At 48.7% G+C, this 18,709-nt stretch overlaps 1 protein-coding gene across 1 annotated transcript in view; it reads left to right on the plus strand.

Moving 5' to 3' along the window:
* Positions 1-18,709, plus strand: part of lta4h (leukotriene A4 hydrolase) — a 77,396-nt gene that overhangs the window by 24,337 nt on the left and 34,350 nt on the right. Inside the window, exons 8-9 of the mRNA XM_038810903.1 lie at positions 4,857-4,997; positions 5,216-5,239. Coding sequence (XP_038666831.1) covers positions 4,857-4,997; positions 5,216-5,239 — 165 coding nt within the window. The remainder of the gene's footprint in view (positions 1-4,856; positions 4,998-5,215; positions 5,240-18,709) is intronic.

The following is an 18,709-nucleotide window of genomic DNA, read 5'->3' on the forward strand; positions in this document are numbered from 1 at the left end:
ATGAAATGTACCCCAGACTACTAAGGAAAGAATTAGAGGAACCTCTGACCACCATGTTCCAGTCCTCCCTGGCTCTTTGTTTGGGGAGTGCTAGCATTGTACCATTGTTTAAAAAGAGCAAATGGACAGAGTATTAACACACTAACCTCAGTGGTGGCGAGATTATTGGAAATCAAGTCTGAGACAGTATAAATTGTCATGGACTAATCAAGGACTGTCATCTTGGATTTGTTAAGGATAGATTAAATCTGACTAACCTGACCAAGGTCAACAGGGAGGGCTGCATTTTTCACGTGGTCTACATGGATTTTGGCAAGGTTTTTGACAAGGCCCCACATGAGGGGCAGCAGGGTAGCATGGTGGTTAACATAAATGCTTCACAGCTCCAGGGTCCCAGGTTCGATTCCCGGCTGGGTCACTATCTGTGTGGAGTCTGCACGTCCTCCCCCTGTGTGCGTGGGTTTCCTCCGGGTGCTCCGGTTTCCTCCCACAATCCAAAGATGTGCGGGTTAGGTGGATTGGCCATGCTAAATTGCCCGTAGTGTCCTAATAAAAAGTAAGGTTAAGGGGGGGGGAGGGGTTGTTGGGTTACGGGTATAGGGTGGATACGTGGGTTTGAATAGGGTGATCATGGCTTGGCACAACATTGAGGGCTGAAGGGCCTGTTCTGTGCTGTACTGTTCTATGTTCTATGTTATGATAGACTGGTAGAAAAATATTGGGCGGGATTCTCCCGGCCCCACGCCGTAGAATCCCCACAACCGCGTCCTGATGCCGGCACAGGATTCTCTGTGGTGCGTTTGGCGCGGCGTCAGTTGCGGGCCGCTCTACGCGGCCTGGCTGCCGATTCTCTGGCCCGGATGGGCCGAGCGGCAGCTCTAAAAAGGCAGGGTCCCACTGGCGCCGCCCACACCTGGTCGCAGCTGGCGGGAACTCTGCGCGCATGGTCGGGGGGTGCCCTGTTTAGGGCGGGGGGGGCGGCCTCTCTCTTCCCGGGCCTATTTTCTTACACACCGGCCCCTGAAACCCCCGTGCCATGTTGTGCGTTGATGGAGGCCACCGCACATGCGTGGATTGGCGTGGCGCACAGTTTGCGCCGGGATGGGAGGCTGGAGCGGCGTGACCTGCTCCAGCGCCGGTACTCCCAGTGGCCCGTTCACACCTTTGTGAATAGTGATGGCGTTTCCGGCGGCATGGACACTCTGCCGCTGAATGGGAGAATCCCACCCAAAAGTTCATGAGATCTAAGGGTAAGTAACTAGTTGGATCCAAAATTGAACCTCGAGTCCGCCTGTTCTTTTACACCACAGAATCCTTCGATGAAGATAGCAGGACGGGTAGATAAGGTGACCAAGAAGGCATACTTAATACTTTTTATTGGCATGGCCTAAGAGTATAAGAGCAAGGAAATGCTAGAAATTTATAAAATACTATTTATGCCACAAGTAAAGCCCTGCATGCAATTCTCCTCACCACATTACCTGAAGAATGAGTTTGCTGAAGAGAGAATATGGAGCAAGTTTATGTGGATGTTGTCTGGAATGTTGAATTTTGGATACGAGGGAGTATTGGATAGGTTTGAATTGTTTTCTTTGGGACATAGGGGTTTGAGGGGAGATTTAATTGAGGGGCCTGGATACAATTGTAGGAAGGGCCCAGGTCCTTTAGTGTCCTAAGTCTTAACAATCCTCAGCTGCTTCATCAATGACTTTCCCTCCAGGGCAGCACAGTGGCACAATGGTTAGCACTGCTGCCTACGGCGCTTGAGGACCCGAGGTCGAATCCCGGCCCTGGGTCACTGTCTGTGTGGAGTTTGCACATTCACTCCACGTCTGCGTGGGTTTCAGCCCCACAACCCAAAAGATGTGCAGGGTAGGTGATTGACGATGCTAAATTGCCCCTTAATTGGAAAATAAATAAATAATTGGGTACTCTAAATTTATTTATTTTTTTAAATTTAAAAAATGACTTTCCCTCCATAATAAAGTCAGAAATGGGGATTTTGGGGATGATTGCACAATGTTCAGCGCCACTCGCAACTCGTACTGAAGCAGTGCATGTCCATTTGTAGCAAGATCTGAGCAACATGCAGGCTCGGGTTGATAAGTGGTAACAACATTAACACCACAATAGTGCCAGACAACCATCTCTAACAAGGTAGAATCTAACTCATTTCCCCATGATGTTTAGTGGTATGATCGTCGCTGGTTGCCATTGACCAGAAACTAAACTGGACCAGCCATATAAATACTGTGGCTACGAGTCGGAGGCTGGGAATTCTGTGGCTGGCTCGCCTGTCCACTGGCACAAGCCAGACATGTGATAGAATATTCTCCACTTGCCTGGGTGAGTGCAGCTCCAGCAACACTCAAGAAGTTCAACACCATCCAGGATAAAGCCTATTTGATTGACACCCCATCTACCATAATAATCATGATCTGGCGATGCCGATGTTAGACTGGGGTGAGCACAGTAAAACGACTTAGAACACCAGGTTAAAGTCCAACAGGTTTGTTTCGAATCACTAGATTCAGAGCACTGCTCCTTCCTCAGACCTGAAAGCTAGTGATTTGAAACAAACCTGTTGGACTTCAACCTGGTGTTGTAAGACTTCTGACCATAATAATCAGCCACCCCATCTATCACTGATGCATTGTGGCAGAAGTGTGTACCATCTTCAATACTGTACCAAGAATCCTTTGACAGCACCTTCCAAACCTACAGTCTCTACTAATTCTAAGGATAAATGCAGATACATAGGAACACCATCATCTGCAAGTTCCCCTGCAAACCATTCACCATATTGCCTTGGAACTATACTGCTGGGCCAAAATCATGGAACGGCTTCTCAAACAGCACTGTAGGTTCAAGAAAGTGCCTATCTTCTCATGGGCGATTTGGAATGAATAACAAATACTGGTCCAGCCATGGACACCAACATCCCATGAACAAATAAAACCTCTTTGTTAGATATTTAAAGCAGGAGCATAGATTTAAAAATAATTGGTAGAAAGAATAGAGGGGAGTTGAGCAATTTTTTTCACCCAAAGAATGAGGAGGATCTGGAATGCACTGCCCGAAATGGTGATGGAGGATAAAACCCTCACTGCTTTTACATGAATATGTGCTCGAATAGAACCATAGAATCCCTACAGAATGGAATAAGGCCATTCGGCTCATCGATTCTGCACCAGCCCTCTGAAAGAGATCCCTACCTAGGCTCATTCTCCCACACTATCCCTGTAATCCCTGCAAATCTTTGTATGCTAAGAGGCAATTTAACATGGCCAATCCAATTAACCTGCATATCTTTGGACTGTGGGAGAAAACCGGAGCACCCAGTGGAAACCCATGTAGACACAGGGCGAAAGTGCAAACTCCACACAGGCAGTCACCCAAGGCCGGAATTGAACCCGGGTCCTTGGCGCTGTGAGGCAGCAGTACTAACCACTGCCACCGTACTGCCCTGTTAGGTAGGAATAGGCTGGATCACAACTTTATGGCAGTATGGCCTCCTTTGCCAAAATCTTACTATATTTCTATATCTTATCATATTTTGTGTGTTGCCACGTATTCCAATTTCAAAACCAATTCTATCCTTCTTGCAACCAGTGTCTCAAGCTGAATCGGTCTTTCTGATCACAAACTTGCTTCCAACTCGATTTGGGCTTGATTACAAGTACCTGCACCTCTCTTAATCATAGAATTTACAGTGCAGAAGGAGGCCATTTGGCCCATCAAGTCTGCACCGGCTCTTGGAAAGAGCACCCTACCCAAGGTCAACACCTCCACCCTATCCCCATAACCCAGTAACCCCACCCAACACTTAAGGGCAATTTTGGACACTAAGGGCAATTTATCATGGCCAAACCACTTAACCCGCACATCTTTGGACTGTGGGAGGAAACCAGAGCACCCGGAGGAAACCCACGCATACTGGGAGGATGTGCAGACTCCGCACAGACAGTGACCAAAGCCAGAATTGAACCTGGGAGCCTAGAGCTATGAAGCAATTGTGCTATCCACAATGCTACCGTGCTGCCCCAAACATCTGTCTTCACCCATGCCTCATCAGCCAAACATTTGATCCATGTGTTTGTTACCTCCAGGCTCAACTCTTCCAATGTCCTTCTGCCTGAAATGCATTGTCGTAACTTCAACGCATTCAATCCCCTGTTGCTTCACCTACCCTGCAAAGTTCTGTTTTCCCATCATCATTGTCCTTACTGACCCTCAATCCCCAACATCCAAATTTTAAAATGTTCTGGTGTTTAAATGTGTTGATAACCTCATCCGTTCTTTCTTCCAACCCCCTCCAGCTGCTCCCTAAACTCTTGTTAGTCATGGACCTTCTCATTCCCTCTTCGAACACCTTTTATTGGCACTTGCTTTTAGCCATGTTATGTTACCTGCTGTGGAATTCCCGTTCTGGGCACCAGTGTCACTCCATCTCTGTTCGTTCTAAAGACCATGCTTAAAACTCACCTCTTTGACCAAGCTTTTGGGCAGCCTCCTAGGCCTAGCCCTTCCATGATAGAAAAACAAAGAAAATTAAAGAGCCAGTTGTTACGGAGCATTCATGAACATCATGCATTAATTTTAAAGCTGCATTGATGGAAAGGGGCTTGAGAGCAAGCTCACAGCAGTCAGGACATGGGCAAGAGACAAAAAGGGAATTTGCTATCAATTTAAATACAAAATATGCTGTCTGCCTTGACAAAGTGACAAGTGTTCGCAGTTGCTCATAGGCTGAAATTGTTGAAGGGAAATGCGCAGCATGTGTAACTGATATAATGGAATGCCTTCTTGTGACACTTTCCGAATGTCCTAAATTCTAATATTATTTGTGCTGACAGACTGAAACCATGCTGAAGAAAGCTGAAGATCTAATGGGCCCATATGTTTGGGGACAGTATGATCTCCTTGTACTTCCTCCATCATTTCCTTATGGTGGAATGGAGAACCCCTGCCTCACCTTTGTAACGCCAACTTTGCTGGTAAGATTTGAAAATGCACTTTGGTTATCTGGCAGTTCTGTATTCTGTGTACTGATAAACTGAATCTGATGTTGTAAATAATTATTAAGTGTTATCTTTGAAAAATGAATTTTATTGTATATTTATTTGGACGGCTAGCATATCATAGTCATAAAATGTAATAAATTTTAATCCTGACTAAAGGTTGCAGACTGTAATATATTTTTATCTTGTTCTAGGCTGGTGATAGAAGTCTTTCTAATGTAAGTACAATATTTTATTATTAAGATGAAACTTGTTGAATAGTTCTGCTCAAAATTATTTCTTACAAACCAGACTGGTGACTATCTTTTCAGCTACTGTGATTGTCCTATACTATGGGCATCACGATAGCACAGTGGTTAGCACTACTGTTTTGCAGCACGAGGGTCCCAGGTTCGATTCCCGTCTTGGGCCATTGTCTGTGCAGAGTCTGCACGTTCTCGGTGTCTGCGTGGGTTTCCGCCGGGTGCTCCGGCTTCCTCTCTCCAGTCCCGAAAGACGTGCTTTTAGGGGAATTGGACATTCTGAATTCTTCCTGTGGACCGGAAACAGGTGCCGGAATGTGGCGACTAAGAGCTTCTCACAGTAATTTCATTGCAGTGTTAATGTAAGCCTACTTGTGACACTGATAAAGATTATTGTTATTGTCAGAAACTTGAACAATGCAGAGATCAATCATAGTAAATCATGTCTTGCAGCCAGTTAACTTTGTGTCCCTTTTAATTTAATGTGCTTTGGTTGTGGGAGGAAAAAGAAAAGCTGTGGAAAGTTCCCTTTTCATGGTTCACTAAATTTTTCTTTTGTTTCACTGGTCACTGAGCTGTTTCACTGGTCACTGAGCTGTTTCACTGGTCACTGAGCTGTTTCACTGGTCACTGAGCTGTTTCACTGGTCACTGAGCTGTTTCACTGGTCACTGAGCTGTTTCACTGGTCACTGAGCTGTTTCACTGGTCACTGAGCTGTTTCACTGGTCACTGAGCTGTTTCACTGGTCACTGAGCTGTTTCACTGGTCACTGAGCTGTTTCACTGGTCACTGAGCTGTTTCACTGGTCTCAGCTGTTTCACTGGTCTCTGAGCTGTTTCACTGGTCACCTGAGCTGTTTCACTGGTCACCTGAGCTGTTGTGTTTGGTGTTTGATATCTAGCAAGGAATCCATAGAACTGCTTGTGACTTGTCCAAACCAAGATCTTTCTTAATACACATGATAAGGTAACAATCAGATACAGAGCAAGTTATCATGGAGTTTCTTTATACTCCCCTAGAACTACTCCTATGATCGATTGTCTTCATGTACATTTTATAACCTTCTCAGGATCACCGTATCTGCCCTGGCTTATATCGGAGTACCTTGTCACATGACCACGGTCTCGAGACCGCATGGTGGATCTGCACCACCACCTGCTGGTTGGAAGTCGCAACACCAACTATCTACAATATTGTTTATAGGCAGAAATATTAATGTTTGTTTACAAACATGATTACTATTTTAATTTTATACGTATGTGATATGTTTAAACAATACGAACAGATTTAACTAGGGTGACCATAAACATGATATGTCTGGTCAGTGTCCATCCCTTTCACACAGGTCATTGTGCCTCCCTCACGGGATCGCCCCTATGATCACTTGGGCTGTTGCCAGCCTTTTCGAAAACTGGTTTATGTGCCGGTCTCTTGTTTCGTATCCTCTTTACTCTGTGCCTTTGGAAGGCTTGCATCCGTGATTGCCATGTGTGCGTCACCAGCTTCTTTTTCGTTTCTTGCCGGGGTGCTGTTTTCTGCTTCGCTGTATGTTTTCTGTCTTTGGCTTGTCAATCATGACCCCACCTTCTTCTCTCTTTCTTTTGTCAGTGGGATAAGTTAGTTCTCCCAGCCTTCTCTTCCTCCTTGTTTTAACAATTAGTTTGCAAATTCTTTTCTTTTTATGTTTGGGCTTGGCAGCCCCTGGTTCGGTGCTGGTCTGCACCCTGTGCCAAGAAATATTTGGATGCTCAGGTGGAGCCTGAGGTGTCAACGAGTCATCACTGGGTTGTGTGACCACGCCCAATTCTGCAGCCTCAACTGGATGTTGGAGGTCTTGCTTTCTGGTGCCTGGGTGGAGCTTGGATCTATGACAGCAAGTGCTGCCCCTTGGCTCGCTGGAGCAGCGCTCAAAGGCTCCTTATTACTGGGAATATCGATGCAGACACTCTGGTCGTGGCAATACAGGTGTTGGTCTTGCTCGAGTAGATGTGCGTGATCCTTCGAGCTACACAGTGAGATAGTCATCCGTTTCTCTCACTCATCTTCATCAATATCAATGCTATTGTATTCATCATCAATGTTTTCCGACTCATACTCAGTATCCTTGAGGATCAGGGAGTCCACTACAGAACCATTTCAGAGGCTTGCAACGATTCACCAAATTCCTCTGGAGCAAGTTTCTCTAAGACTGGCACAAAGTCATCTGTTTCTAGCTTGTTCAATAGTTGGTCCTTGGAGATATCAGCCACTGCAATCTCAGTTTTTATTTTGGAGTGCACCATCTTGGAGCTCCCCTTCTCAGTTTCCAGTGCAGTCTGGACATCCCCGTGACCACCTCGTCATTCCTTCCAAACCACCGGAGTAGTACTGCTTGGGCCTCTTCATTAAGCCCGTCCTTGCTCCTGCGAAAGAGATTTACAAGCATTTTACATGGGTTTTCACCTGGCTCAGCTTCCACGCCATTACTTTCCACATCATCTTCGAAGTCTTCAGCGATATCTTCATAGTACTCATCGTTGGATTACGCATCGTCTGCAATGATTTCTCCTGTAAAATACAGCATTGCACATGGAATTGTGTGTTCGCACAGGAGGCAGCCAAGTTCAAAGTCAGCATCGAGCTTTGTTGCTGAACTGTTACTTAACATGCTGTGGAACTTCAGGAGGACTGAAGTAATTAAAGAATGATTCATTTGTTACAGTTTTGTAACTGTTCTGCGAGTGCTTCAACCTTTGTGCTTCGGGGTAGTTTTAATTGTTTTCAACATGACGTTTTTGCCCTCCCTCCAGTCGATCTTACAGCCTGCACACCCCATGATTTCTGGTTTATCAAAGAATGAAGATTCAAGCTTGTCAGGCTGCTAGTCCATCTGGTATACGTTCGTGATCACCTCGTTTGTGAAATAGCCATTGGACTTGAACTTGCTCCAGAGTGAAGATCCTTGGCTTCTCATGCTCTGAACATTTAACATTCACATCTTGTTGATGCTTTAATACGGGCTTGTCGTGCTCCTGTGTCATGCCACTGAGCACATGCATGTTCTTTAAGACTGTTAACCAGGATTGCAGAATGCTTGCTGGCCCTTCCGTCTCTTTGTTTGATTTGTAGTCCTCCGGCTGCATTTCTTCTGAATCCTCATCAGATGTGCACACTATGATATCTTGTGTGGATTTATAGTATTCAGCTGGCCACCCATTTTCTGGGACATAGTCGCTCAACTAAGTTCAGGGATTCGTATGCATCCGTTCCCAAGATGGGCTAAATTTTCATGTCCACAATATAAAACAGTAACGTGTATATTATGTCATGCACGGAGAGCTCAAATTGACATTCACCGAACGTTCTCCACATTTTTTGTACCGGAATGTACCGGCAGTCCTGGCCAATCAGTGACTTTCCGCTACATGTTCAGCTGATGCAAGGCAGACCGACAGAAGAGGTAGGCCCTCGTTTAATGTCAAGGTTGCATCGTAATAATTTATTTAGGAACACCCATTGTTTTCCATGGTTTTTGAAATTGTGTCTTCATCTTTTATGGTCCTTGTTTGCAATGAGATTGATGAAGAACTGTTTGTCCGGAGGTATCTCACCAACCACATTTACTGATCTTCTATGCTCCATTGTAGCACGTGCAAAATACTTTTGCAAAATGCCCTACATGGCCGCACCTGGAACAGACTTTTCCAAACTTTGGACATAAGGTTGCGGTTCCTGTCAGCTGCTTAAAATGGCTGCCCGCACTGAGAACACATATCTTCATGACTTGCTCTCAGCATTAATGGCGCTGGCGTCGTCCTCTATTTTGGCGACAAAATGCTTCGAGTGGAGTCTGATGTTTGGCTGTGCAACCATCTCACTCGCATGTCATATCTTAATATGGCTTTCTGACTGAAGCCCTTCTTTCTAGGTACACGTACTAAATGTGTCACATTCATGTGCTTTGTTTTTTTAAGAGAGCAATACCGATTGAAGTACCTCAATGCCTCATCGTAGCTCCTGTCCTTTTCGCTGCCACAGGTGAAGTTGTTATATACAACATAGAACATACAGTACAGGAGGCGGCCATTCGGCCTATCGAGTCTGCACCGAGCCACTTAAGCTCTCACTTCTATCCTATCCCTGTAACCCCTCCTTACCTTTTTGGTCACCCAAGGGCAATTTATCATGGCCAATCCGCCTAACCTGCACGTCTTTGGACTGTGGGAGGAAACCCACGCAAACATGGGGAGGACATACAGACTCCGCACAGACAGTGACCCAGCGGGGAATTGAACCTGGGACACTGGCGCTGTGAAGCCACAGTGCTATCCATTTGTGCTACTGTGCTGCCCCATAGTTCTGTTGCTTGAGGACCTGCTGCCGTGAGCAGCAATGTAATAAACCCCTCACCAGGCTGTGTCTGCAGGCCAAGGGCTACAATCTCGAATCCGAATTGCTGCTTAACAGCACGCCAATCTTTTCCAAGTTACCTGTGAATTGAAGCTGGTGAGGTCCCTTTAAACAGTCAATCTCTATTCCGCTTAGTCGCCAATGGTCACAGTTCACCAGGTCGGTTCTTCCACCGAATCTTAACTTTGTCACTGCCGTCGTTGTCATAATATACATCCATGGATATGATGGAGTGCAGACAGGCAGTGATTGACACACAGGCTGACCAGTGAGCGCACAGAACACAGCAGCCAATCACCAGACAGGACACGACCACTATAAAGCCAGAGGGCACCAGTTTTCCCGCTCTCTCGGGATCCAGCCGCTGAGACAGTCAGAGCTCGTGAGCAGTAGCCAGTGCAAACACCATGTGGTAGTCAGTCTGGTCAGGCTAGCCTCAGGTCTCCAGTCAAGTCAGCATAGTGTCAACCCACAGTCAAGCATGTAATATAGTTAGATGTTAAATAAAATCGTGTGGCATCACATCAAGTGTTGGAAGTCTGTCTCTCTCTACACTGCATCAAACACGATGACTCAGCCAGCCCAACACATCATGGTACCAGGTCTGGATGCTGAGAATTGGCGGACTCACCTTGAGGTAATCGGCATTGACCAGCAATCAGCCATCCAGTAACATGGACGGGGTCCACCCTCCTCGCATCGCCGACAACCTCAGTGCAAACTGGAAGATTTTCAAATAGAAGTTCCAACTCTATCTTGAAGCCACCGACCTCGAGGCCGCATCGGATGCCAGGAAGATCACACTATTCCTTTCTACAGCCGGGGACCACGCCATCCACATCTACAATTCCCTTACATTCGCTGAAGACGAGACGAAATTTAAAACAGTCCTGCTGAAGTTCGACAGCCACTGCGACATTGAAGTGAATGAGAGCTTTGAACGGTACGTTTTCCAGCAGAGGTTTCAGGGTAAGGATGAACCTTTTCAGTCCTTTTTGACCCATCTCCGCATCCTCGCGCAGTCATGTAACTATGACTCGACAACTGATTCCATGATCCGGGATCAGATCGTTTTTGGGGTCCACTCCGATTCCCTTCGCCAGCAGCTCCTGAAAGTCAAGCAGCTCACCCTCACCATTGCCATCGTGCGTTCTCCACATCCATGCTCACAACCGGCACTCCCACATCAGGGAGGCAGAAAAGGCAAAGCTAAACCCCACGAGGCAGAATGGGTGCTGGCCATCACACAATTGCAGGGCCTGAGTCTTGATGAGAGTGGCCATTTTGCGCGCTTTTCTCGGGCTCCAGCACATGCGCGCCACGACTGAGGGGACGGCGAGACCGACGACCAGCCTGCGCAGGTGTGTGCGTCATTCAACTGCGCATGCGCGTTGGCGCACAGAATGCGCTGACGTCGACGTCATGACGTGTCCGGATTATGGCTCCGCCCATTTAATGTGGCAATGTCAGGCAAAATCATGACGCTGTCTCCAGTGTGGCAAGCTTGGCCACTACGCAGCCCTTTGCAGATCTGCTCCACTGCCCAGCATCCAGTGATATCAGCCATAGCGCAGAAGCGTCCGTTCGGTTCAGCAGGCCGTGCCAGACTCCGACCCTGACAGCCCACCAGATCCTGGCGGCGAGTGCCTCAAATCCCCATTCCGGGTGGGCATCATTACTAAGAATGCTCTGCCTTTTTCAAAGATGCTGAAACACTTCCCAATCCTCATTTCGAAATCCGATCTTGACACCATCCGCGTCAGACCAAGCATTCTTCCACTGGCCTGCCAGCTCCTTGACTACAATGGCAATGCCATTGCTGTCAGTGGCTCATGCCAACTTGGAGTATCCAATAGGTCACTTAAAGCGACGCTGCGATTTGAGATCGTCGGACCTGACAGAACTTCCCTGCTCGGTGCCCGGGCCTGCAAACTCCTGAACCTGGTTCAACGAGTCCACTCCATGTCATCCTCATAGGCAACAGCCTCACCTGATGATAACTTCCAGGCTCAAATTGATGACATCATAGCGCAACACCATAGCGTATGGGCGCACTCCCATGCCAATACAAAATCCTACTGAAACCAAACGCCACCCCTGTGGTTCACGCGCTGCGTCGGGTGCCGGCACCCTTCAAGGACTGCCTCAAGCAGCAGTTGCAAGACCTCCAGGACCAGGGCGTCATATCAAAGGTCACGGAACCCACAGACTGGGTTAGCTCCATAGTTTGCGTCAAGACGCTGTCAGGGGAGCTTCGAATCTGTGTCGACCCCGAAGATTTAAACCGCAACATTATGAGGGAACATTATCCGATACCAAAACGAGAAGAGTTAACCAGCGAGATGGCTCATGCCAAATTCTTTACGAAGCTGGACGCCTCCAAGGGGTTCTGGAAAATACAGCTGGACTCGTCCAGTTGCAAGCTGTACACATTCAATACCCTGTTCGGTCGCTACTGCTACAACCAAATGCCCTTTGGCATCATCTCTGCCTCAGAGGTATTTCACCGCATAATGGAACAACTGATGGAAGGCATCGAGGGGGTGCGAGTGTACGTCGACGATGTCATAATCTGGTCCACAACTCCTCAAGAGCACATCGATCGCCTCAAGTGGGTGTTCCATAGGATCTACGGTCATGGCCTCCGACTCAACAGAGCCAAATGCTCATTCGATCAACAAGAAATCAAATTTCTTGGCGACCACATCTCGCAGCAAGGCGTGCAGCCGGATGCTGACAAGGTTTCTGCGATCAACGCCATGAAGACCCCAGAGGACAAGAAGGCGGTCCTCCGCTTTCTAGGGATGGTCAACTTCCTTGGGAAGTTCATTCCCAACATGGTAGCACGGTAGCATTGTGGATAGCACAATTGCTTCATAGCTCCAGGGTCCCAGGTTCGATTCCAGTTTGGGTCACTGTTTGTGCGGAGTCTGCACATCCTCCCCGTGTGTGCGTGGGTTTCCTCCGAGTGCTCCGGTTTCCTCCCACAGTCCAAAGATGTGCAGGTTAGGTGGATTGGCCATGATAAATTGCCCTTAGTGTCCAAAAATTGCCCTTCATGTTGGGTGGGGTTACTGGGTTATGGGGATAGGGTGGAGGTGTTGACATTGGGTAGGGTGCTCTTTCCAAGAGCCGGTGCAGACTCGATGGGCCGAATGGCCTCCTTCTGCACTGAATTCTATGGCGTCCCACACCATGGCCCTCCGCCATCTCGTCAGAAAAATGACGGATTTCCAGTGACTACCCAATCATGAGAGAGAATGGCGCGAGCTGAGGGCAAAACTCAGCAAAGCCCCGGTTTTGGCATTTTCCGACCCTGCCAAGGAGACAAAAATATCCACTGACGCGAGCCAGGACGGTATTGGGGCGATGCTCCTCCAAAGGGGTGACTCCTCCTCCTGGGCCCCAGTTGCATATGCCTCTAGAGCCATGACGCTCACTGAGCAACAGTACGCTCAGATTGAGAAGGAATGCCTGGGCCTCCTAACGGGAATTGACAAGTTCCACGACTGTGTATGGCCTCCCTAAATTCACGGTTGAGACGGACCACAGGCCATTGGTGCACGTCATCCAAAAAGACCTCAATGACATGCGCCATGGTTAGAACGCATCCTTCTCAAGCTACGCCGCAACGATTTTGACCTGGTCTACACCCTGGGCAAAGAGCTCATTGTTGCAGATGCACTTTCCAGGTTTATCACCACACCGTGAGAGCAGACTGACATCGTATGTCAAATAGACGCGCAGGTGCAATTCTGTGCCTCCAACTTTCCGGCCTCTGATGAGAGGGTCATTCAAATTCATGAGGAAACGGCCAGGGATCCTCTGCTCCAGCGGGTGATGCAGCACCTCACGAATGGCTGGCAGAAGGGACAGTGTCCCCAGTTTTACAATGTCAAGGACGATCTGACGGTGGTAGACAGCATCCTCATGAAGCTTGACGGAGTTGTGATCCTGCAGAGCATGCGAGCTATGGTGCTCGGCCAAATCCACGAGGGTCACCTGGGGGCCGAGAAATGTCAACGTAGAGCTCAGGAGGCAGTCTACTGGCCGGGCATCAGCCAGGACGTTGCCAACACGGTCCTCAATTGCCCTACGTGTCAAACATTTCAGCCGGCTCAGCCTAAAGAAACTACAGCAACGTGAGATGGTGACATCCCCGTGGTCCAAAGTCGGTGTTGACCTGTTCCATGCCAAGGGGTGTGACTACATCCTCCTGGTCGACTACTTTTCAAATTCCCCTGAAGTGGTCAGACTGTCTGACCTCGCGTCGGCGGCAGTGATCAAGGCATGCAAGGAAACTTTTGCCAGACATGGGATACCACTCACGGTGATGAGTGACAACGGCCCATGTTTTTTCAGCCAGGAGTCGTCTGATTTTTCCCGGCTATACAAATTTTGGCACGTCACATCCAGCCCCCACTACCCACAGTCAAATGGGAAGGCCGAAAAAGGGGTCCACATCGTCAAAAGATTATTATGCAAGGCTGCAGACTCGGGCTCCGATTTCAACCTGGCGCTGTTGGCATACAGAGCGACCCCGCTGTCCACTGGGTTGTCTCCAGCACAGCTTCTCATGAATCGCACACTGCGAACGACGGTTCCAGCCATCCACATTCCAGACCTTGACAACTTCCCGGTCATACAGAAGATATAGCAGTCTCGGGCCCAATCTAAATCAGCATACGATGCTCATGCCGCAGATCTCCCCGAGCTGGTCCCAGCTGATCGAGTTTGTGTACAGCTGCCTGGCGGTGGCTGGTCCGCCACAGCTGTGGTGGTCAAGCAAGTGGCCCCGAGATCGTTCCTCGTTCACATGGCTGATGGCTCTTTCCTCCGACGCAACAGGCGGGCACTGCGCAGACTTCCACGCCCGCCACCCGACCGTGATATCCCACCTCGCACAGTGCTTCCTCCGGACGAGCCCTGCCACGAGGCCACCAATCTACCAGCAATCCTGCCGACCTCTGCGACCACCGCATTAGATCATAGAATTTACAGTGCAGAAGGAGGTCATTCGCCCCATCGAGTCTGCACCAGCCCCTGGAACGAGTACCCTACTCAAGCCCACAACTCCACGCATTGGAGGCAGTCCCGTCCGTCCAAGTGCAGGCGGCCCCTGATCCACCCTTGTGTCGGTCAACCAGAATTCGTCGCCCGCCACAGAGACTAAACTTATAGACCGAATGTTGCATAACCTTGTTACCTCATCATTTTGACATCTGTACATATCATTTTTTTTTTTTACTGCTTTATCTGCCCTGTATCTGCACTAGCGACACCTTCCTATGTATATAAGCTAGCATATTCTGTATATAGTCATGTACATATACACATCTTCACGCACACGCACCTCAATATTTATTACCTGAACACAAGCTTTTAAAATAAAACGGTGGTGAGATGTCATAATATACATCCAGGTATATGATGAAGTGCAGACGGGCAGTGATTGACACGCAGGATGACCAGTGAGCGCACAGAACACAGCAGCCAATCACCAGACAAGACACGACCACTACAAAGCCAGAAGGCACCAGTTTTCCCGCTCTCTCGGGATCCAGCCTCTGAGACAGTCAGAGTTCGTGAGCAGTAGCCAGTGCAAACACCATGTGGTAGTCAGTCTGGTCAGGCTAGCCTCGGGTCTCCAGTCAAGTCAGCATAGTGTCAACCCACAGTCAAGCATGTAATATAGTTAGGTGTTAAATAAAATCGTGTTGCATCTCATCAAGTGTTGGAAGTCTGTCTCTCTCTACACTGCATCAAACATAGTCCACATAGATCCAGCCAGCCCAACACATCAGTTGTTACCGTCAGATCTTAACTCCGGCGCCATCTTCACTCCGGCACCATGTGTTCGGTGTCCGATGTCTAACAACAAATCCACAGAACTGCTTGTGACCTGTCCAAACCAGGATCTTTATTAATGCACATGTGGTAAGGTAACAATCGGATACAAAGCAAGTTATCCCCGGAACTACCCCAATGCACGTATGTCCTCGTGTACGTCTTATAACCTTCTGAGGATCACTGGCTCTGCCCTGGCTTCTATCCGAGTGTCTTGTCATATGACCATCATCTTGAGACCGCATGGTGGATCTGCACCACCACCTGCTGGTTGGAGGTTGCATCACCAACCAGCTACGATATTGTTTACAGGCATGTAAACAACAAATTTCAAAGGGAGTTGGGATATAAGAGTAAAGATCTTGCTGCATTTATGTGGAGCTTTACCTCACTTGGAATATTAGGTACAATTTTGATTTCCTTGCTTAAGGAACAATGTACTTGTCTTAGACTAGTTTAGTGGACAGATACCTGGAAAAGGGGGATTTTCCTGTGAGGAGAGATTTGGGTAGAATTGGGGGGGGGGGGGGAGAACACAAAATCGCAATAATAGACTGCCCCCCTTCCCATGAAGAAGAGTTGTGCATGATCTGAAACCCTGAAGACTGGCACTTTTGGGCATGGCTCCACCCTCACTCCCACAACCCTGGACATTGCCTCAAAGAAGGTTGTCTAGTACCTGACAAGTCTGGGGCAAGCCTGGAACATGTGGGTGTGGTTGGCCAGGCCCTCCTGCACATGTGGGAGGTGAAGTTTGCCTGAGGGTGCTTCCTCCCCCTATCTCTATGCCAAGTTTCTGCGCTCATATTTTCCTTGTCTCATCCAGTGGGAAGCGTACCTCCGCCTTAAATAGCATGATGGCACAGTGGCTTGCACTGAGTGCCAGGGTTGATTCCGTCCTCAGGTGATTAGCCGTGTGGAGTTTGCACATTCGTCCTGTGTCGGCATGGGTTTCCTCCGGCTGCTCCGGTTTCCTCCCACAGTCCAACGGTTAGGTGGATTGTCTATGTTAAATTGCCCCTCAGTAGGATTGGGACTAGATAGGGTGCTCTTTCAGAAGGTTGGTGCAGACTTGATAGATCGAATGGGCTTCCTCTGCCCTGTAGAGATTCTATGAACAGTCGCCCGTACAGGTCAGTGCAGTTTCCCTTCCCTAGGTAGCCTGTGTCCAGTAGTTCTCCTGCTAACAAGTGTCCTAGTATCTGGGAGTATGTCGCTGTTTCCTACCGAAGGAAGCTTTTGACCTGACTGTACCTTTGGTCGTTTCCTCCTGGTAAGTAGAACCTCTGAGTTCCCCCAGGGCTGCTTCTCTATTGTCGTGTATATGTCCCTAACCATCAATGTCCCTCGTCCTGTCTCCACCTTTTGAAGGTGGCGTCCATTATTGCGTGAGTGAACCTATGGTTGTTGCAGATAGGGGCCATTGTGGTCAATTCGATTAGCGGTGCCTCTTTTGGTACCATGTCCGGAGCGTGGCTGCTACCACTGGGCTCCTCTGGCATTTGGCTGGCGAGGGGTTGGGAGAGTGGCTGCGGCTAGGGCTCGGAGGGGCTTCCCTATGCAGGAACTCCTCCATCCTCACCCACTCTGCTCCCAAGTTCCTTGACCCATCCCCTCACTCTTTCCACAGTGGCCGCCCAGATGTAGAACTGGAGGTTCAGGAGGGCCAGAACTCCCACGTTTCTTTTCCTTTGTAGGACCACCTTCCCAATCCCTCTGGTTTCTCCATGTTTACCCCACCCGCTACCACCAGAGGCACACACCCACCCTTCGCCAGTGGCTTGAACAGTAGGGATAGTGGGCATCACTGTCTTGTGTCCCTGTGCATCCAGACATATTTGGAGCTGATGGTGTTGGTCCGGACGCTCGCCATGGGAGCGCTGTACAGTAGCTTCAACAGGTGAAAACTGGTCAGAACCCAAGCTGTTCCAGTACCTCTGAGGTGCTTCCATTCAACTCCGTCAAAGGCCTTTTCTGCGTCCAGGGAGATGATCACTTCTGGTGTTCTCTCCCCAGATGGGCTCATTATCACGTTGAGCAGGTGCCTAATGTTCGATGTTAGCTGCCTGCCCTTGACGAAGCACGTCTGGTCCTCCGTGACCATTTCTGGCACGCAGCTCTTCAGCACCTCGCCAGGATCTTTGCGTCTACGTTGAGTAGCGAGATGTAGGACCCGTTCTCAGTTGGATCTTTGTTCTTTTTGGATATCCGTGATATTGAAGTTTGTGCCAGTGTTGGTGACAGGGCTCCCCTTCCCAGTCAGTCGGCGAACATCTGCAGGTGTGGGGCCAGTTCTAGCAAAATTTTTATCGAGAAGTCTGTTGGGAATCCACCTGGCCCTCCGCCTTCCCGTCTGCATGGAGTTGATACTCTACATGATTTGCCCCAATTCTAATGGTGCTTCCAGACCCCGTCTCATCTTCCCCCATGACCAGCATGCACAGTCCGTCAAGGAACTGCTTCATCCCTGAGACCCCCTTGGTGAGCTTGGAGGTGTACAGCCCTCGGTAGAAGGATGCGAAGGCTTCAATGATCCTTTCTGGCATGGCAAATAGCCTATCATTGTCCCTCACCTGGGCTGTTTCCCTTGTGGTTGCCTGCTTTCTCAGCTGGTGAACCAGCAGGTGTTGGCTTTGCCTCCATGTTCATTGAGGGTCGCTGTGTTTGGTGAAGCTGGTGCACTGCTTTCCCAGTGGAGAGCAAGTCAAAGTCCATAGCTTTTTTCTCTCCGCCAGCAATTCCATGATTGGGGTCGAGGAATACTGCTGATCCACCTCCAGTATGGAGTCTGGCTCCACCTGTACCATGAAAATATTTAATTCCGTTGCCATGGGTTGGCCCACTGAAGGACAGGGGAGGGAATCTGTGTGGACCCAGAGGAAATGGGCGAGGTGCTAAATTAATACTTTGCAAGAGTATTCACCAAAGAGAAGGAATTGGTGGATGTTGAGTCTGGAGAAGGGTGTGTAGATAGCCTGGGTCACATTGAGATCCACAAAGACGAGGTGTTGGGCGTCTTGAAAAATATTACGGTGGATTAGTTTCCAGGGCCTTATGAATCTACCCAAGAATACTGAAGGAGGCAAGAGAGGAAATTGCTGAGGCCTTGACAGAAATCTTTGGATCCACACTGCCTTCAGGTGATGTCCCGGAGGACTGGAGAATAGCCAGTGTTGTTTCTTTGTTTAAGAATGGTAGCAAGGATAATC

This window comes from Scyliorhinus canicula, chromosome 11 (assembly GCF_902713615.1).
Source record: "Scyliorhinus canicula chromosome 11, sScyCan1.1, whole genome shotgun sequence".
NCBI lineage: Eukaryota > Metazoa > Chordata > Chondrichthyes > Carcharhiniformes > Scyliorhinidae > Scyliorhinus > Scyliorhinus canicula.